Consider the following 21,517-nt stretch of genomic DNA (forward strand, 5'->3'; position numbering starts at 1 on the left):
CTTGCAGCTGAGCTGTGCCCTCTACAACTAAGATTGTCTACAACAACTTGACTTGGAGCTGATGGGCCCTGGAGAAAACACTGTTCCCCAATCAAGTTCTGTTCCCCTTCCCCAATAAAATCTTAAAAAAAAAAAAGCAAAAGATTTCAGCAGATATTTCATCCAAGAAGACATCCAAGTGGTTAACAATCACATGAGAAGATGTTCAACATTATTAGTCACCAGGTAAATATAAATTAAAACCATATTGAAACACCATTTTACACCCACTGGGATGTCTCTTATCAAAAACACAGCCACTGACAGGTACTGGCAGGATGTAGAGGGATGGGAGCCTGCACTGCAGGTGGGATGTGAACTGGTACAGCCGCCAGGCACAGCCGTTTCTTAGAATGAAACGTAAAGTAGCCATCTGACCCAGCGGTTCTAGGTGTGTGTGGAAACACGCACACAGAGATTCGAACGTGAGCGTTCCAGCAATAGCCTTCATACCCACCAGCTGATGGCAGATAGACAGAATGCGGTCTCTGCACACAGAGAAGGACCGGTCAGCCGTGAAAGGACGCACTGCTGGTACTTGTCACCATCCGTGTAGATGGACCTCAAAACATTTCACTAAGTGAAGGAAGTCAGATGCTAGAGAGCACACGATGTGTGGTCCCATTTATGTAAAATGTCCTGAGAAGATCTATCGAAAGAGACAAGGCCAACAATGGTTGCCTTGGACTGCGGAGGCAGGTGGGAGTGCTCACTGATGGGTCAGACGGTGGGAGCTGACGAACTCGAGCTGGAGCAGGGTGGTGGTGGTGGTTGCACAAGTCTAAGTTCACTAAAAATTATTGGATTGTGCACTCAAAGCAGATGCATGCTAATTAGACCGCGGTGCGCATGGCATGCAGCGTGCTTGAGGTTGCTCCTCGTTGATTCCGACTTCATCGCATTGTGGTCACAGAGGCTGGTGTGCGTGGTGCCTTTACGTTGGGCCTGGGAAGGCGTGCAGCTGCCACTCACACAGAAATGGACCGGCGTCACCACCGCACTGGGTCTGGGCTTCCCGCATTCCGTCCATTTAAGTTGGTTCCGTCCTTAGGGAGTTTTTCTTAGTGTTCTTTCTTGACGTCTGCTAATTTATTTAATACTAATATAGCTGTGTCCATTTTCCTTTGGTTAATTTGCCTGGTATTTCAGTTTGTTAAATATCTTTCTTAAATGTGACTTTTTTATAGCATAGAGCTGGATTTTTAAAAAAAAATCAAACCATAAAATTACTTTAACTCGCAAGATAATTTACATTTAGCATGATTACTGGTAGATTTGAGGGTTTTTTGCTATATTTCTTTCCATTTATATTTTTTATGCTCCTACCCCACCGTCTTGCCTTCTAATCTCTTTTTGGCCTCTAGTTGGCAACATATATGTCCTATTTTTATTACGTTAGTTGTCACCAAGTTCTAAAATGAATATTTACAGTTTTAAAAAGCCTAAAGTTAATATGAGTCTTTCTTTCCCCGAAACAACACGAAGCCAAGCCCACTCCGCCGGGTCCCCCCACTTTACAAGTCAGTCACCCCTCATCTTCCAAATCCCGGGCGGCTCAGGGGCTTTGCTGGCTCAGCTCTCGGCCGGCACCTTGCAGCTTCCTCTCTCCCGGATTCCGGCTGTTTCTTCCCTGACTACATCTTCTCATTACCTCCTGTCAGCGTCCGAGGCCCTGGTGTCTGGGCTTGGCGGCGACGCCTGGGAGCTGCCTGTCTTTCCCTGCAGTGTGTTCGGAGGTGTCACCAGGCCTGCCTAGGTGCAGGTTTCCTCTTCCTTTGGAGTTTTTCACTTCCTGAATTTGAGGATGGATGTCTTCCATCTTTTTGGGGGGGTCCTGTGGCGTTATTTCTTAATTTCGCCTTTCCCTGTTTCTCCCTTCCCTCTGGAACTCCTTTTATGGGCTTGTTAGGCCCTTCGGTCTCTCATCATGTCTCTTACCTTTCCTTTATCTTGTCATCTTAAGAGATACCTTTGTCACCAAAACTTGTTTTGGGTAATTTACTCAAGTCAGTCTTTCAGGAAATTGAACTGTCTTTAGCTAAGAGTAGTCTGTGCTTCAGCCATCCATTGAGCTTTTAGTTCAAATGAATGTGTTTCGTGTTTCTAGACGTTGTATTTGGTTAGCTTTTGTATCTTCCTGTTAGTTTTCCAGTGTGTGTTTTGTTTTTGATTCATTCTTTCGTATCCCTAGTAGTTTCAGAAGGACATATTTCAGTTAAGTCCTTTGTTAATTCTTTGCCTGAATTTAGGGGTGTGATCGGGCCATCTTTTGGGGTTGCTGCTGGAGAAGGGTGTGCTTGTCAGCCGTGTGTGTGTGGCTCTCAGCAGTCCTGCATGGCGTGGGGTGCCCTCTGCAGAAGGCTCCCTTTGCATCCACCAGGCAGCCAGGACCTTAGACTGACTTTTCCTTAGTTTGTCATCTTGTGGTCCCTTGTCATATACAATGTACTCTAATCCCACAGAACTGTTATCTAGAAGGTAACTTGATGTTTCAGACTTTGTGCCTTTGCTCACGGTTCTTCCTCTGCCCAGAGTCTGCTCTTGTTCTCTGGCGAGTGCTGTTTCTGTGAAGCCCAGGCACAGTGCGGTGCCCTTTCTGAGCCTTATGGTGCACATGCGGAATGAGTGGTGCCTGCCGTGCGGTGTGTGTCCTGCCACCGGAGCGGGCCGGGCCGGGCCGGGCCGGGTTCCGGGCTCTGTCGGCTTAACGCAGAGGCAGCACATTGCCGACGGTGAATAAGTCAGGCTTGGATCTCCGTGTTAATAAGAGAATCGACAGTGTTAGATTATATTTCACAAAATGGCAGACAATAGACGGGTTTTAAGACAATGTGTGTAAAATGATTTTAAAAGATTCTTGTTCTACAGTGTTGAGGTCGCAACAGATTTCTGATTTCCAAAAAGCCAGCATTCTTGGATTGAATGAGCCTGTGGCAGCCCAGGGAGGCCTCTGGGTGCAGCCCGGGTACCCTTGGCACCGCCGGCCCACACGTGTGCTCTCTCTTGAAGGTGAGCATCTGTCTGGAGTGCAACAGCAGCAAGCTCCGGGGCCTGAAGCGCAAGTGGATCCGCTGCTCGGCCCAGGCCACGGTGCTGCACCTGAAGAAGTTCATCGCCAAGAAGCTCAACCTGTCGTCCTTCAACGAGGTAACAGGCCGTAACGGAGCTGTCAGCAGTCGTTTCTCGTGTGTAAAAGTGGCACTTCCAGGGTCTTGGGTTTGGGTTTTTTAAACTTTGGAGGTTTTAAGTCAGAAAAAATACCTGTCTGTTTTGGCTGACCCCAGATAGTGCAGCAGGAAATAGCAGTGGAAGGTTTAGCGACCATGATGGGGGACCCACTGATCATCGAGGCGCGTGCTGATGGGAGCCTGATGAGATTGTTTCAAGTGTGTCAGAGATTTTCTCATGCAGAGGAATTCTGTTCTTCATTTTCACAAATGGGTGGAAGGGTGGGTTGGGTGAATGTGTAGGTAGGTAGACAGACAAGATCCTTGCAAGTTGTGGAATATGCTGCGAATAAAGTGAAACCTGGTGACCCAGTGGTGCACAGTGGGGTTGGGGGAGCACATCAGCGCAGGAATCTCTGAGGAGCCCTCCTGAGGTGGCAGCGCTCGTGCTGAGATGTAAATTGTCAGTAGGAGCCAGCTGTGCATGAGTGAGTGCATGCAAGGAGGAGACACTGGGGGCCTGGGGCACGGGGCACATGACCTGAGGTATATTGTTAAATAGTCCTCAGGCTGTGAGGAGAACGGGTTGCTGGGGTGCAGAAATGGAAGCCAGAGGCTAGTTGGAGAGTATCTGTGGCAGGAGTCCCAGGAGAGATGGACCAGGATGGTGCGATGAGGATGGAGAGAAGTGGACGGACATGACACGTTTCAGAGAGAGCAGTGGCTTTAACGGTGGCCCCAAAAAAGATATGTCCGTATCCAAAACTTGTAAATGTAACCATGTTTGGGAACAGGATCTTTGGGGTGTAATTAAGTTAATGATCTTGAGATGAAATAATCCTGAATTATCTAGTAGACCCGAATCCAGTGACGAGTATCCTTACAAGACTAAGATAGATGGAAATTTGAAGCACACAGAAGGTGATGTGAGGACAGAGACAGACGAGAGGGATGCGGCCGCAAGCCCAGGGACGCCTGGAGCCACAGAGGCGGGAAGAGGCAGGAGGGACCCTCCCCAGAGCCTCTGGAGGCAGCCTAACCTGTCAGCGCCTTGATCATGGACTTCCAGGCCCCATGTCTGTGAGAAAGGAAATTCCTGTTGTTTTAAGCCACCAAGTTTAAAACAAGTTTGTGGTACTTTGTCAGCTGCCACAGGAAACCAAAATAGATTTTGGTACAAGAAAATGGAGTGCTACAGTAACAAATACCTAAAAATGTGAAAGTGGTTTTGGAACTGGATAATAGGTAGAGGCTGGAAGAATTTTGAGAAACAATGAAAAAAAAGCCTAGATCACCTTGAAGAGACTATTGGTAGACATCTGGTGATTAAAGGTGATTCTGGTGATAGCCCAGAGGAAGTGAGGAGCACAGTAGAGAAAGTTTCTGTCATCTTAGAGGGTGTGTAGCACCAAACAGAACGTCTGTAGAGACAGGAATATTAAAGCCATTTCTGATGAGAGCTCAGAAGGAAACGAGGAGCATAGCATTGGAAACAAAAGAGCGACCCTTGTTACATAGTGGCAGAACCATGGCTGAATCGTGTTCTACAGCTTTGTGGAAAACAGAACTTGGAAGTGATGAGCGTGGATATTTAGCTGAGGAGCTATCCCAGCAAAGTGTTGATCGTGTGGTCTAGTTTATTCTTACAGTAAAATACGAGAGGAGAGAGATGAAATCAGGAAGGAACTGCTAGGCAAAAGGAAACGAGCACTTGCAGATCGTGGAAAGTCATAGCCTATCTAGTTATATCGGGAGTGTAACTGTTAAGAAAGCATGGCCAAGGGTGTGGCGGGACAACCTTTTGCTGAAGGGATTAGTGGTGTGACTCATGGTGGCCCAACCATCTAGGAATGGAGAGGAGTTACCCAGGAGAGATCTGTGGAGCTTCTTCATGTCTGATGACCTGGGTCATACATGGGACACCCACAGAGTTTCTGAGAATGATGTATCAGGAGAAGCACCACCAGCTTGAACTGAAGGGGACAGAGAGAGGAAAAAATGAGGAAAGGCTATCGTACTTCCAAAATTCTAAATGCAGGATATAGGCTTTTAGAGCTACTTGGCTGCAAATATGAGCTACCTTTCAAGAACAAGGAACAATGACTCCAAGAACAGAGCCTTGGGGCCATAAGGTGAGGCCATCACAGGCCAAGAGGGCAGAACTTCAACCTACAGTGATGTGCCCTCTTGAACCCTCATGGGATTTTCCCTGCTGCGTTTCAGACTTACTTGAGACCAATGACCCTGTTATGCCTTCTAATATAGCTCCCTTTGGATAGAAATATCTATGCTATACCTGCCCCACCCTTGTATTTTGGGAGCAGATAACGGTGTTTTATAGTTTCACGAGTCCATAGCTGGAGAAGAATTTTGCCCCAGGGTGGATCATACCCAGAGTCTCACATACCTGTTTAATATGCTTTAGAAGATTAAGGCCTGGGATTTTTGAGATGAGGGTATCTAGATGAGATTTTGGAATTTGGAGTTGAGGCTGGAATTAGTGGAGACTCTTGGGGATGTTGGGATGGGGTGAATGTATTTTGAATGTGAGATGGGTCTAGATTTTGGAGTCCAGAACGCAGACTGTTGTACGTTGAATGATTACCCCCACCAAAGGATATGTCCACTTCCTAACACCCAGAACATGTGGTTATGACTTCATTTGAAAAAAGGTCTTTGGAGATGTGTTAAGAACCTTGACATGAAGAGAGCATCCTGGATTATCCAGGTGAGCCCTAAGTCTAGTGACAAGGGGTATTATGAGAGAAGGGGAGACACCTTGTGTCAAAAGATTTTAAAGATATCGTGTTTCCCCGAAAATAAGACCTAGCTGGGCCATCAGCTCTAATGCATTTTTTGGAGCAAGAATTAATGTAAGACCTGGTCTAATGTGTTTTTTGGAGCAAAAATTAGTATAAGACCTGGTCGGCTAGGCCTTATTTTCGGGGAAACACAGTATCACACAAAGTACCTTCTCTGAACACAGTGGATAAAGTTAGAAGTCAATAACAAAAGGAAAACTGGATAATTCACAAAATTGTGGAAATTAACAACACACTTTCAGACAACCAGTGGATCAAAGAAGAAGTCAAAGAGAAATTAGAAAATACTTAGAGATGGTCGAGAATGAAAACTGCAAACCAAACCTTATGGGACGCAGTGAAAGCAGTGCTAAGGGGGAAATTTATAGCTATAAACAATTAAGTTAAAAACAAGAATGATCTCAAATCAACAACCTAAATTTACAACTTAAGGAACTAGAAAAAGAACAGACTAAACCCAAAGATAGCAGAAGAGAGGAAATAAAGAACAGAGATAAGCAAATAGAAAAATAGTAGAGAAAAATCAATGGTTCTTCAAAAAGGTCAACAAAATTGACTAAATTTTATCTAGAATAGGCTAAGAAAAAACTCAAATTGTTAAAGTCAGAAATGAAAGTAGGGACATTAGTACTGATTCTACAGAAATAAAAAGGATTATAAGAGAGCACTGTGAACAATTGCACACCAACAAATTGGGAAACCTAGATGAAATGGACAAATACCTAGAAACACAAAACTTACCAAAACTAAATCCCAAAGAAATAGAAAATCGGAGTAAACTAATAACTAGTAAGAAGATTGAATCAATCAAAATCTTCCCAACAGAAAAAAGCCTGGGACCAGATGGCTTCACTGGTGAATTTCACCAAACATTTAAAGAAGAATTAATACCAATCCTTCTTAAATTTCTCCAAAAAAATTGAAGAGGAGGGAACACCTGAAACTCATTTTGTGGCCAGCATGACCCAGATTCCATAAAAAAACCTGTTAGAACTAATAAATTGAGTTCAGTAAGGTAGCAGGATACAAAGTCAACACACAAAAATCAGTTGCATTTCTATACACAAACAGTGAACAACCTGAAAGGAAATTACAAAAACAGTTATATTTACAATAGCATCAAAAAGAATAAAATACTTAGGAATTAATTTAATCAAGGAGCTGAAAGACTTGTACAATGAAAACTACAAAAATTGCTGAAAGAAATTAAATCAGACGTAAATAAATAGAAACACATCCCATGTTCATGGATGGCAGACTTAATATTGTCAAAATGTCAATATAATATGCAGGTTAAATGCATCCCTATCAAAGTCCCAATGATGTTTTTCGCAGAAATTACCCAGCTGATCCTACAATTCATATAGAATCTCAAGGGAACCCAAGTAGCCCGAACAATCTTGGAAAAGAAGAACAAAACTGGAGGACTCACACTTTCTGATTTCAAAACCTACTGCAAAGCTACAGTAACCCAAACAGTGTGGTACTGACAGGAAGACAGACATACAGACCACGGGAATAGAACAGTGAGCCCCGAAATAAACCCTTGTGTTATGTTCAGATGATTTTCGACAAGGGTGCCAAGGACATTCAGTGAGGAAAGGAGAGTCTTTTCAACAAATGGTGCTGGGAAAACTGGATATTCACGTGCAAAATAATGCAGTTGGGCCCTTACCTAATACCATCTGCAAAAATTAACTAAAAAATGGACCATTTACTCAAAATACTAAATGTAAGACCTAAAACTATAAAACCCTCGGAAGAAAACACAGGACAGAATTTTCATGACATTGGCTTTGACAATGATTTCTTGGATATGACACCAAAGGCACAGATAACAAAAGGAAAAATAGACTAATTGGACTTCAGGAAAATTAAAGCGTTACCATCCACTGTAAAAAGGCAGCCCACAGAATGGGATAAAATAATTGCAAATCATATATCTGATAAAGGATTAATATCCAGAATACATAGAGAACTCCTAAAACTTAACCCAATTCAAAACTCGGCAAAAGACTTGAGTACACGTAGACATTTCTCCAAAGAAGACATACAAATGCTCAACAGCCACATGAAAAGATGCTCAACAGCACAAATCATCAGAGAAAAGCAAATCAAAACCACAGGGAGACACGACCTCACACCACTTAGGATGGCTACTATCAGAAAAACAGCAGAGACACACGTGCAGGCGGGACGCGGAAAAGGGAGCCCTGTGCTGTCGGCAGGAACGCAAAGCACTGGCCACTGTGGGACAGTGTGGGGTCCTCAGAAGCTAAACACAGACCTTCCCTGTGACCCAGCAATCCACTTCTGGGCATACACCTGAGAGTGCAAGAGGGTCTCGAAGAGAGATTTGCACACCCGTGTTCACAGCTGCCCTGCTCACTACAGCGAAAACGTGGGAGCCGCCCGGGTGTCCGCGAGCAGATGGTGGGAAGCAAAGGGGGTCCATGCACGCAGTGGGATGCTCTTCGGACTTAAAAAGGAGGGAAACCCTGACACCGCTCCACCATGGATGGGCCTTGGGGACACTGGGCTGAGAGAGAGAAGCCAGTCACCAAAGGACACACACTGTGACCCCACTTACATACTTAGAGTTCTCCAAGTCTTAGAGACAGGAAGTAGGTGGTGGTGCCAGGGGCTGGGGGGGTGGGGGGGCAGTTGTGTGTAATGGGGACAGTTTCAGTCTGTTAACTGTAAACAAAGCTTGGTATTCCATCACCAAAAGGGATGTATTCTTGGCCGTCCAGTAGTGCTGCCGTGGCACATGCTTCATAGGAAGCAGCAGGAAGCCCGTGAAGGAGGAGAGAACAATTCAGGGCGGGGCGTCCCCACCCTGGAGCCCTGGTGTTGACATGGCTGCGAGAGCTCCTGCACAGTCCCTCCGGACTACCTTCTAGGTTAAAGTCTCTGTCATAAATTTTGGTGTTTCCCTCCTTTTGATGGAGATCTTGCTCTGAAAACATCACTGACCAGTAATCAGGTCTTCTGACTGGCGTGGTCTGTTGTGCCTCGACACCAGAAAGCCCCTTCCAAGTGTCGTGTCTCGCTTTGGAATGAGGACGCATGGACTGGAGTAGCCCGTGTCCAGGTTAGACCAGCACCGGGCACAGCGTGACAGCAAGAATACAGAGCTCACTTGAAAACAACGTGACTGAGCCGGTCTACATGGCAGCTTAGCCAGAGCCCCAGCCGGCAGGGGCTGCAGCCGGACTCTGCCGTGGGCAGCAGGAGGCTCTTGATGACACACCCAGCACCCGGAGACCCCCATTCACAGCAGCTTGGGAAATGCAGAGAAGGGCGTATTCCTCCCGACAAGGAGAAACAGAACAAAGTGAGAAGCAACTGTAGGCAAAGGCTGTGCAGTCGCTTTGGACAGTCGTCCCCTTTGGAGGCCCCCTGCTTCCATTTTAAGACAGCTGTGGTTTCTGGTCACCCGACCGTGTGCAGTTCCAGCCGGGGCTGGGTGGCTTCTCGAGGTGTGACACGTGCGTGCAAGAGTCTGCTCCCGGAGTTCAGCCACACAGGGGTGCTTGCACAGCTCCTGACGGGGGCCCTTCCAGCGAGGCTGGCGGAAGTCTGTGTGGAGGTGTCTTTCAGTAAACCAGGACCTCAGGTTGCAGAGTGTGGGGTTCGGGATTTCTGTCTCCTCAGAGCATGGCTGTCCCAGAGCATGGCCGTCTTCAATGGAAGCAGTTAGGCCATTACAGTAACAAAGTGTGTTTTCTCCATCAACTGTGGATAGAAGGTGCACGGGACGTCCCATGATTATGTCCGGAGCTGACCGTCTCTGAGTCCAGAGGGGTGGGTCTGGGCAAGGCTTTGGGCCCAGGTACTTGGAGGCTGTCTATACACTTTACCAGCTGAGTCTTACTAATGCAGCTAGTGCATTGGACTAAACCTGAGGGTTGAGGGTGGTCAGCGCGTGAAAGTGTAAAACAGGCCAAACGGCACAGACTTGTTGAAGCACCTGACCATTAAAGGGGGTTCCCCACCCCAGTGCAGTTTGAGAGGGAGCCCCATGCGTCTCTAACAGGACTTCAGCCCAGAAGAGGCAGCGTCCTGTCCACAGGGAGGCTGCAGGCTGGTGAGAGAACACAGATGGTGACTGGGACGTATCTGTATCCCCGAGATGGGGACTGCCTGAGATCCACTCACCACCCTCCCGGGTCTCCCGGGCATTTAAACTGTCCAGGGCAGTGTGGACCGGTGCCCTGGGTGGGACGTGCTCCGGCGGGACAGCGAGGGTGAGGGCGGTGCTTCTCACGGCCTTGCTAATACCGCCCCACCACTGTGGATTCTCGAGTGCTGTCATTCTGTGAGCAGAGGCAGGTACAGGAGTCAGGGCAGGTACAGGAGTCAGGAGTGGGAACTAGATTCCACAGGACGGGGGCGTTATCTGGTCTGGTCTAGCTTTCTCCTTTATCAGACTAGCAATTGGATTTCCAAGCTTGTTTTTCCTTTTCTGGAGCCAGTTGTGGGCCTCTCTGGACAGTTTTCCTAAATTACCCGCTGCACAAATATCCGTTCAGACGAGAACAGAGGTTTCACTGCAGCTGGTTCCTAGCAGCACGGTGACCAGCTGACCTCCTGTAGCTCCCAGTCAGGTTTTAGAACGTCCTGGGACCATAATAGTAGCTGAAGCAGCAGGTAACAGTATGGCCCCCAACAGTTCCCAAACACACAGGCCACTTTTAATTTTGTTTCCACTGAAAGTAAAGAAGGCACATTCCACAGCGGTCAAAGTCGTGCGCCTGTCTGCAGGCAGACCCACTGTCAGCACAGACGTGGGCAGCCTTCCCAGGCTAAAATACAGCCCACGGGAGCACAAATCATCCACGTGGCCAGGCTTGGGGCCACAGGGGACAGTGCTGCCTCGGGGACGTCCCAAGGGGTTAGGGCAGCGCCCAGCACAGGGCTTGCCACTGTCATCATTAAACACAGACCTGATGTCACCAGGAGGAACGGGCGTTGCCCGCCAGGGAAGGAGGTGACCCAGTAGTGTTACAGTTGGGACGAGCTGATTGGCTATACTGACGGCTACTGTCAAATTCCAGGATAATTTCCCCCTTGCAGAATAAGAAATTCCGGCACCATACTTCTCTAGGAAGTCTAGGCCTACCAATGAGTGGGGGTGAGGGGCTCAGGAGAAAAGGGTGGGCACCCCTAAAGGGCATGAATGAAAGGGGACAGGTTCAGAGGCAGGAACCTATGGGGTTGGTTTGAACTCCGAGGTGGGGCTGCTTTACAGCTGTGGGGTTGAGAATGTGGCTCCAGGGTCCGATAAGGACAGAGAAAGAATCATTCCCAATGTGGAGAAAAGTTTCTCCAAGCCGATTATGAGGGACAGTTGGGAAGAGCCCTGTACTTCTCAGAGCCCGGTCACTGGGGATTAGCGGACCTCGGGAAGGCTGGTTAGAGGACCGAAGGCCCCTGAAGTGCTTCCCTTGTGACAGTCTCTTTTCCGGTTCCTGGCTCTTTGTAGCAATGGCAGAAGCCAGAAGACTTTGGGTTTCGTACAGGTGCCTTCCTTCATTCGCCAGGGCTGAAAATTAAAAATCTTAGCCGTCTTCCTTCTGCGTGGCTCACCTAGGTGTGAGCAAGCGGATTGGCCAAATTAACCAAATCTGTAGTGGGCGGGGTTTCCCAATCCATCTCATCTGAAAGGGGAGGTCTCGGCTCAGCCTGCGAAACACAGGAAAAGGCTACGAGTGGGTCAGCAGCTGAAGGAGCACCAGAGTCGTCTCTGAAAACCATCTGAGGTCGATTTTCAGGCACAAGGTCCAGGCTGTTCTTTCCCCTCAGCAGGCTTTGGTTGCTGCTGTCATCACTCAGTGGAGCTCACAAGGAGCTTTCTAGCTTTTCCCCCAAAATCAGATTTGGTTTTACTACATCCCTTTTGGCATGTTCCCATCAGGCAAGTCTCATCCAGGTCCGAACCGACCAGCATAAGAGCTGGCTGACATGAAGCAGAAAAGCCAGGCGGGCAGGTCTGAGTGAGTGCCACACTCCTCAGTGACTCTGTGTGGCTCCTGTCACCTTACAAAATTGTCTGACTGCTTTAGTCCAGGGACATGGGAAACTTGGGGCCTAAAGGGCGTCCTGAGGGCGTAAGTCTGAGGCACAGGTCCTGGGGGGGGGGCGCTCCAGGCTCCCAGGCCGCCTTCTCTTTCTCTAACATCCAGTCGCTCAGTTAATTCTAAAACGATTTTGCAAAGAGGCAGCTTCAGGTTCCTGGTAACGTTGGAGGTGACATGCCGCTGGGAGTGGGCATGCGTTCAGCGCCGGGACTGCCACCCTGGTTTCAGAAAAGGAAGTTTGGGGATCTCAGGGTTCCCCGTCGTAGCCATAGATGTCAATTATTTTTGGTCACATCAGTCCATTTAAAGATGTACATGCAGGGGACCATGGTTTCTAAACGAATGCGGCTGGGGTCCCTGGAGGAGGGGCTGAAAATACTCCGGTACCTGAGATGCCGTTTTTCCGAGGCTTTTCTCCAGCACAAGGGCCCAGATGTCCTAAAACAGTTCAAGAAGCTGTGGGCTCAGTACCAGCCAGTGTCACCAAGGACAGCCTGGCTCCAGTGGGGTCGGCCGGCAGCAGAACAGCCAGGTCCGGTAGAGGCAGCCTGCTCCTGAAAGGGGCAAGGGCTGACGCACACGGTCAGCGGAGCCATGTGGTTCCTGACAGAATCAGACCAGTGGCTAGTGCCGTTCCCATGAATGCGACCCAGAAGCTGATGGGAAGCTTGCGTAGCCCCAGCAGCAGCCTGGTCCCTGCGGGTGTCAGGCCAGAGTGCCCACCGAGCCCCGAACAAACAAGGCCTTTTAACAACAGCAAGCTGCGGACAGTTCCCACGTAAGCCTGAGAGCGTGAGGACACAGAAAGCAGAAACCGGCTGAAGGAGGCTGGCCTGCGGCCCCCGGGCCAGGGGGACAGACCTCTCGCAGCTCTGTGGGCAGGGGCACCTGTTTGTCCCCAGCATGAGCCATCGGGGGTCTTCTCTGGACGAGCCCCCACTAGGCATTCCATCACCAGAAGGATTTATGCATGAAAAGTCCTCAGCTTTTCAGGCAGTGAAACAATTGTGTGAAACTATAATGGTGGATCTGTGTCGTCACACATTTGTCCACACCCACCAGGAGTGATCCTGCCAGGAACCAACGAGGACGTGTCAGTGTAGGGTCATCAACTGTCCCAAACGTCCCACTGTGATGGCTGTGACTGGGGAGCCTGTGTGTGTGTGTGATGGGGGATGAGACTTCTCTGCCTTCTGCTCAATTTTCCTGGGACCCTACAACTGCCCTAAAGATACTCTTTGTTTACAAAAAAGAAAGGAAAAAGACTGTTTGGGGAGCCCATTACCTTTTCTACTGGGTGAGAGGGACAAGCTTGGCCAAGAGGTGGGCTGGGGTTGGGGGAGCGGGGTGCTGGGGGTGAGAGCAGCCTGGGGGCTTTCAGGGTGGGTGTGGATGGGGGCCCCATGGCAGGTGTGGACAGGGGCCCGTGCATTGGTGTGGACGGGGACCCCCGTGGGCGGGTGTGGACGGGGACCCCCCATGGGCGGGTGTGGACGGGGGCTCGTGGGCGGGTGTGGACGGGGACCCCCCATGGGCGGGTGTGGACGGGGGCTCGTGGGCAGGTGTGGACGGGGCCCCCATGGGTGGGTGTGGACGGGTTCCGTGGGTGGGTGTGGACGGGGACCCCCATGGGTGGGTGTGGACGGGTTCCGTGGGTGGGTGTGGACGGGGACCCCCATGGGCAGGTGTAGACGTGGGCCCCATGGACGAGTGTGGATGGGGACCCTCGTGGGCGGGTGTGGACGGGGGCCCGTGGCTTGGTGTGGACGGGGACCCCCGTGGGCGGGTGTGGACGGGGCCCCCATGGGTGGGTGTGGACGGGTTCCGTGGGTGGGTGTGGACGGGGACCCCCATGGGCAGGTGTAGACGTGGGCCCCATGGACGAGTGTGGATGGGGACCCTCGTGGGCGGGTGTGGACGGGGGCCCGTGGCTTGGTGTGGACGGGGACCCCCGTGGGCAGGTGTGGACGACCCCCCGAGGTGCTCTGGGCCCCCAGGTTGATGGGCGGGCCTTCCCAGTGCTCCCTTCCACCGTGAGTGCTGCCCCCACAACGAGGGCACATGGCTTGTAGCTGACAAGCACTTGGGACCTGACGGGCCCAATGGGTGTGGACCAGCCTTGTGTGCTGAGTGCCGGCGGCCCCTCTGACCTAAGCCTTCTCCTCCCGCCAGCTGGACATTTTATGCAATGAGGAAATCCTGGGCAAGGACCACACACTCAAATTTGTGGTTGTCACGAGATGGAGATTCAAGGTGAGGCATGTGACTTTGTGACGATGTGTGTTATCTGACTTGCAGTCTGCTGGGAGTGGCAGCTGCTTTTCTGTGCATGTTTTTATGTGAAAGTTTAGAAATAGTGATCCTGTCACGGGATCGCTGTGAAACGCAGTTACTTTGAAATCACCAACCCTGGAGTCACCAGGCCTGGCTCTGACTCACCCCAGCCCTGCTGGTCGAGGTGACCACCGCCCTGCGGTGAGTGGGGAGCAAGTGGCCACCCTGGAGCCTGAGCACCTCTTTGTGAAACAGGACCCAGATGGGTGGTACCCCGTCTTCCAGGTGGCCGCCCGGGGGTGGGGGAGACAGCCAGGACTGACCGCGGCCGGGCTCTTAGGGGGTAGGGTCGGGGTGGGGGGCAGGGCTCACCCCGGTCACCTGGGCCCCCGTCCCCCTCGGCATGTCACAGCCGACAGGGTGTGTCCTCATTGCGGTGTGTTGAGCCGGCCTGTCTTGCAGAAGGCGCCTCTGCTGCTGCACTACAGACCCAAGATGGACTTGCTGTGAGCAGGCGGCACGCACAGACTCGGCCGCCGGGGCCCCAGCGTGTGGCCGGCGGGACCACGACCGCCACGCTTTAGGACGCTGCCTCTGGGTGTCCTGCGGACCAGATTTCTGAATAGAGAATATTTATAACTTTTGTACACGAGAACTCACATTCGACGAGACACTACCAGCACCACGGTGGTGACCGCACAGTGGTGACAGCACCACGGTGATGAGATGCTGAGACACTTCACAGTTCACAGAGCTGAGTAGCACTCACCGCGTCCTTCAGTTTCCAGACCAGAGTGACACGTGCAGTGGTAGCGTGTTCCTTCCCCACACATGCCCTTCGCTCGCTTCCCAGGTCTTGCAAATCTTGGTCGTTTCTGTTCAGTTTATGACTTAGGTTTCATGGTAAGCCTCAAACACACTTGTATGTTTATTGAATCCTTCCTAAGTTATTGAAAAAGTATCTTTTTATGAATGACGATATTTATGTTGCCTTTAGTTCCCTGCAGACTCAGAAGACGTGTAAAAACCTAATGTACGAGCATTACCCAAAGAGGTGGCCGTGGACACTGCGCGTTGGCCGTGCGGCTTAGCGGCCCCACGGTGCAGCCCAGCGTCGCCGGCAGCTCCAGACCCCCGTAAGCGGCCCGGGCCGAGCAGCCCCACGCTGCTTTGCAGAGCAGTTCTGGTTCTTACAAATTACTTTGGTGATTGACTAGTGCAGTGCCACCACTCACTGTCCTGCGTGTTCGCCCCGATTTCATTGTGCTGAAGAGACATGCTGGCATGGGGGGCCTTTTCCTGGGAAGGCGCATCCAGCGGACGAGTTGCTGGCAAGGACACCAGGTCCCCAGACACCTGCCCTGTAGGGGGGGACGGCTTCTGTGTCCAAAGTGGCTTTTTCAGTTCCGTAATGACCTAACATGCCAGTCACAGGCAGCACACACTCTGTTAGGCCAAGTGTTGACACTCTCTCCTCCCAAGTGTTAGTATTTTTGTGGGATTGGAGAATGAACTCTGTGCCAGCATACAAATATTTGTTCCTTTAAAGGAGCAGCTTGGGACGTGCAAGACAGGAAGGAGGAGAGGGAGCCCATTTCCCGAGCAGCCAAGGTGCTGTCCTGGAGCTCTGTGGTCCTGGTCTGCGTGTCCCCAAGCCCTGGTGACCCTGTGGCCCGCAGCCCCACCCCCTGCCTCCACTGGTGTCCTGAGGGCCGGGTTTTCCATGAAGTATTTCCCTTTAGTGACTAGAGTTTTTTCTGCAATTTGCTTTAAAAGTTACGGTTGGGCTCATCGCCATTCAGGTGTGTTTGTTTTCTTCTGCTTCCTGTTCCGTGTACATGAATGTCAGAAGCAGCTACTCATGAGACCTAATGTTAGTGATGACAGAAACATTCAAGTTAATCCAACCCAAGTGATTGTAATGTAAGGCCTTTAAAGACGTCAAAACAAGTTGTTAGGAATTGGTCAAAATTCACCTCTTTATTTCGACCCCTTCACTCCCAGTTCTGTTTGGATTGTCCAGTTACCTAAGCTCGCTATTCACCCAAATCGTTTTTCGTTACTACACAGGGTTTACTGAGTAGGTGTGTATGAGTAAATATTACCTGTCTACCTCAAAACACACATTACTGCTGAAGCGTTCCGTAAAACACCAGTGAGCACAGTGAGGTCTGAAGTGTAACATTAGGACGGAGGTACCTTCCTGTGCGGTGAAGTGAGCACCCAAATTCAAAGAGTCCGGTCACGGCTCAGATGCTGTGGTAGGAATAATCTCATGATACATATTTGTAACTTTGTACTATCTTTGAAATCACTTGAATTTGCTATGGTGCTAAGTTGATATATTTAAACAGAGGGAGAGATGGAGGTAAGTGGGAGCCAGTGCCCACGTCACAGCTGGTTGCTGACCACTCTCGTGTGACCCCGCTTTTGTAATCGAGTAACCTGATGAAACCTCAGCAGCAAAAGTACCTATTTTTCTAAGATTTCCTTGAGCAGAATGTTCCCCACAGGTGGGTTCCTGGTGACCTGCCTCTGGTCTGATGCAGCCTCGTCACGAGCTCAGCGAGCCCCGCGGGGAGGGACAGGGCAGGTGGGCTCCTTTCATTAACATCAAAAGGCTGAATTTCATTTTTTCCAGCATGAAAATCAGGATCAGTGAGTGGCTGGATCCTATTAGGTTTTTTCTAACAGATGGAGTTACCGTGAGGTCGTTGTCACAGCTGTTTGTGCTGGTGAAACAGGCTGTCCTGTCACCGTCGTCACCGCAGTGCGCCCTGTCAGCAGCGGTGGGACCGCCACCCCGCGCTCAGTCCCACCAATACGGTTTTCATGAAAATAGAAAATTCAGATAGAATATATAATATTGAATTTAAGATTTGGGGGGTTAAGAAAGAAAACTTAACTTTATAAAGTTATTTATTCTATTTTAAGCCGTCTATCATATTTTCCCATCCTGTTTGGTTTCAGTGGTCCCGCTTTAGTTACAGGCATATAACATGAAATTGTGAGGTGTTTTGCAAGCTTCTTTTTGCTTTGAGTCGTTTTGATTTGTTGTCGTCGTTCTCTGCGGATGAAGAGCTTTGCTCATGCTTTTGTGCAATAGGTCCCAGCGTGCGCTCGTCAGATGCTGTTCACGGGAATGGGCGTCTCCTTGCGAGGGAGTGTGGGTGGAATCGCAAAGCCTGTACCTTCAGCCACGTGGTTTTTCCTTTCTCATTGTTGTTATTGTGAGAACGCCATTACTGGGCTGTGCGTGTGCCCCTACAGTGTACCCATCAGCAACATTTGAAAACTGACCCAGCAGGCAGCTGTGCAGTGACGTGCCGCGCTCCCTAGCCTGGCCGCACGGCTGCCGTGGCTCCCAGGGCCCTGGACATGCAGAGGGGACGGGGCTGCTTCCCGCGACCTCCCTGCCAAGTCTTTAGAAACCATTTAGTTTTTCCTGAGAGCGCAGGCATTTTCCAATGATTTAAAATGTGTCGTTGGATCGAATGTCCTGAGAATGAGCCAGCTGACCTTGACGCTATGTGTGGACATTTGATGTGTTCTCAGGATATCGAAGATAACGGGAGTGCAGGTAGCAGGTCAAAAATCCCGTCTGTTTGCTCAGGAAATCACACACACTCCAGCATCACCTGCGACCTTAGCGCGATACCCCAGTGTGTGTCTGCCTTGCTAGCTAAGTGAATTGAGCATGTTGGGATAAGTAGATGAGGAAACATCATTCAAACGACACCACTGTCTTTACAAAGACTGTCCTGCCAGCCCAGGCGCCCTTCCCTCGTCAGCGTCCTGTGTGACTCCCTGGGTCCCAGGGCACATCTGAGGGATGGACTGAAGTCTGCGTGTCCCCAAAAATGTGTGTAGCGTTACTGTAAGTGTCTGTTCCAACAACTTAGAATTGGGAATAAGAAAACCGTGTTTTCCCAGACAGTGTAGGTTTTAGGTGAGAGCTTACCACCAGCCTGCTGTCACGCGTGGCACCATGGCAGCTGTCACGGGCTATGGAGATGACAATGCACATACATATTTTTGACTGTTTAATTTGAAAGTTTACATTTTTTATGCTTTGTGTTGGTGTGTAATTTTTGTACTATTGGTGGCTAGTTTTTGTCTAAAATCTTTTTTGGAATATTGCTTAAATGTTTTGATTTTATGACAGTGAAGCTTGTATTCAGTGTTTTGCCAATTAATATTATATGCTTGTAATAAAAGCAAGAGAAAAATTTAACTAAATTTCTTTCAGGCTGGAGATGTATTATCTAGAGCATTTGGAAGAGCGTAAGACAGGTGACCTGTTGGGGACAGTGTGAGGACAGCCCGGTCCCTCCCTTACCGCAGCCCTGAGCCCACAGCTCAGCCGCCTCACTCCACATGGCCTTCTGATGTCACCTTGGACGCAAAGCTTATTAACCTGGTGCAGTATTTGGCACCAGAGTTTTGGCGGGAACCATGTATAAGGTCCCCTCAGTCACCTGTTTGCTTGGAGCTTGTGTGCCAGCAGGAGACCCGGGGCCACGGCTGGTGCGGTCCAGGGGCAGTAGACCCGCGTCCAACTCTAGCAAGGGTGCAGGGACGCCCGCCGCACTGGGGACACACCTACACACGCCCCCAGAACAGTGTGAGTCTGGGTACCCCAGGGGCCCCGTCAAGTTGGCACTTGAATTAACCATGACAGACCATTTGGAAGGGGAAAGTACTGTGCTCAAAACCTCAACTTTTAAAGGTTAAGTAGTTCTCAGCAATTTGAGAATCTGAGTTACAAAAAGGGAGAGTATGGTGACCAAAATTATGTTGGCTCATGGGTTTCAGATCAGTCAACTCCAAAGATAGGTTCAGTCTTAAGAAACTGACGTAACCAAGTTTATTTATTTTCGGTAAGTCATTTACTCCATCTTGTGAATGTCAGAATATTGGTCACAGCCACATGTAAATGCTCCTGTCATTTAGGTACTGGAGTAAAATGCAGGGGAGTCTCACAACGAGGGCCCCCTTGCTGGTCGTTCACGTGGGCAGGTTGCAAGGTCTTGTGCCCAGTCGCCAGGTGAGGTCGGGGGTACTGGGGGTCTGACAGCTTTGGGCAGACCGTCTTAGCTCTGCCCGCAGACCTGGTCGTCATCCCAGGAGAGGCAACTCTGGGGACGGGTGAGCAGGCCGTTGAGCGGTCTGGGTTCTGGGTGCCCCATGGCCTCTGCAGACGGCAGCGTGTGACCCTCTGCTGCTCCCGTGTAGCTTTTGCAGGCGCCTTTGTGTCACCAGTGTGGTTCTGTGTGCACAAAAATGTACAAGTTCCATTAAACCGTAAGTGCCATTACAGATATGTGACTGCGTGTCTCCTGAAAGTAACAGGCGCGCAGAAGAAGTGGTGTTGGCGCTGCCTCAGGGCACCTGCTGTGTGGCCAAGGCTAAGTCTCCCTTTGACTTTTGGTTCTTCAGGATGAAACCCCCAGCGGGTGTGACTAACCCCTCCTAAGGGGCCGCAGTGGGGTGGGGCCGCCCACTCCACACCACCTGCGTCGTGGTGCCCCTTCCACTAGAATGACGGCGTTGTGTGGCCCTGTCCTAGTTACACTGAAATACAACTGCGCACACAAGTAGCAGCCCCTGCAGAACGCACAAGGCCATTCGGCACCTTCTGTTCCCGTCTCCTGGGAGGGACGTGTCACAGCTTAATTGTCTGGATTTTATGTGGATGTACATGAACAGGTTACTCGACCATTACGTTTATTCATGTGGCTACGCTGTGCTGGGCACTGTGAAAACAGTACCTTCTTCAAGAACATTATTAGTCAAAAATCTTTTGAAGGGTAAAAGGCTCTGGCCTTTATAACAGACGGACCAGCTGTGAAAAGTGCTGGGACTGAGAACAAACTACTGCTGGCGATTAAAAGCTTCGTCCACTAACACCTTGGGAGGCCCAGACCGGCGTGAATTCTGAGTTCTGGTGGCTGAATTGGACCCCTCCATCGTCTGTAGGACCCCAGGCTCCGAGGGTGGGGGTGTGGGCTCAGGCCCCTGAAGGATGGAGGGGGGTGGTCCCCTAGTGTTTGCCCCCTGGTGTTGGCTTTTTGGCGCCCACCATGTGGCATGTTTGTGTTCAGATCCACTTTCACGATCTCCAAAAGAGCTTCCACGTTGTCTTGAGAATTCTTACATATTTCTTGTCTGGTTTGTGTCACTTGTCCCTCTGGGCATGGCAGCCTGGCCCACATGTTCATGGGTTACTGTGGAAAGAGAAGACACTGACGTGGGTGCCGAGCCTGCTGCTCTGAGAGGTCCTGAGGGCTCTTGTCCACGTGGTGGTCGCATCCCAGCGAGCACTGAGCCTCTCTGACACTTAGCCCTTTGTTCCTGTGTGGTTCGAGCCCCTTCCTGGGGCCTCTGGGAAAATGTTAGTTGGTGGTGACAGCAAGCACACCATGTTTCGGCTTTAATGGGAATAGTCAGTGCCTTCATTGAAGCATGATTGTTTTTGTTGTTGTTTTGTTTTAAGGAGGGCGCGGCTCACGGTGGCCCATGCGGGGATGGAACCGGCAACCTTGGTGTTACCAGCACCACGCTCTAACCACCTGAGCTAACCGGCCACCCCCCAAAGCATGATTATTGAGGGGTTTTGATAAATACCTCTTACAAGTCGAGACAGTTCCTTCTGTTACAGCTTACTAAACATTTAAATCACGAATATGCTAATTTTGTTTTATTTTTTACATTAAAAATTTTAAATTAAGCTTTTGTTTTTGAAGTTTTAACACATACATAACTTGTTTCCCCGAAAATAAGACCTAGCCGGACCATCAGCTCTAATGCGTCTTTTGGAGCAAAAATTAAGACCCAGTCTTATTTTACTATATTATATGACAGGGTCTTATATAATAACATAATATAATGTAATATAATGTAATATAATTAATATAATGTAATACAATACTGGGTCTTCTGTTAATTTTTGCTCCAAAAGACGCATTAGAGCTGATTGTCTGGCTGGGTCTTATTTTCTGGGAAACAGCATAGATTCATGTAGCGGCCACCACAGTCAAGACACAGAGCCCCCCCCCCCACCAAGTCCTCAGCCTGCCCTTTGTCGCCACACGTGCCCCTGCCCATAACTCTGGTGGCCACTGATCCCCTG

At 49.9% G+C, this 21,517-nt stretch overlaps 1 protein-coding gene across 5 annotated transcripts in view; it reads left to right on the forward strand.

Annotated features, from left to right (window-relative positions):
- The window catches only part of PCGF3 (polycomb group ring finger 3), a 46,877-nt gene extending 28,253 nt beyond the window's left edge, over positions 1 to 18,624 (forward strand). For 3 of the 5 annotated variants that reach the window (XM_074319907.1, XM_074319916.1, XM_074319902.1), the window contains 3 exons: positions 3,049 to 3,186; positions 14,284 to 14,364; positions 14,848 to 18,624. In XM_074319907.1, coding sequence (XP_074176008.1) covers positions 3,049 to 3,186; positions 14,284 to 14,364; positions 14,848 to 14,895 — 267 coding nt within the window. In that variant the 3' untranslated portion in view covers positions 14,896 to 18,624. Of the gene's footprint in view, positions 1 to 3,048; positions 3,187 to 14,283; positions 14,365 to 14,457; positions 14,587 to 14,847 lie in introns of all 5 variants that reach the window. The other 2 variants (XR_012492132.1, XR_012492133.1) reach the window with 2 other exon arrangements.
- The last annotated feature ends 2,893 nt before the right edge of the window (positions 18,625 to 21,517 follow it).

This window comes from Rhinolophus sinicus, linkage group LG02 (genome assembly GCF_036562045.2).
Source record: "Rhinolophus sinicus isolate RSC01 linkage group LG02, ASM3656204v1, whole genome shotgun sequence".
Lineage (NCBI taxonomy): Eukaryota > Metazoa > Chordata > Mammalia > Chiroptera > Rhinolophidae > Rhinolophus > Rhinolophus sinicus.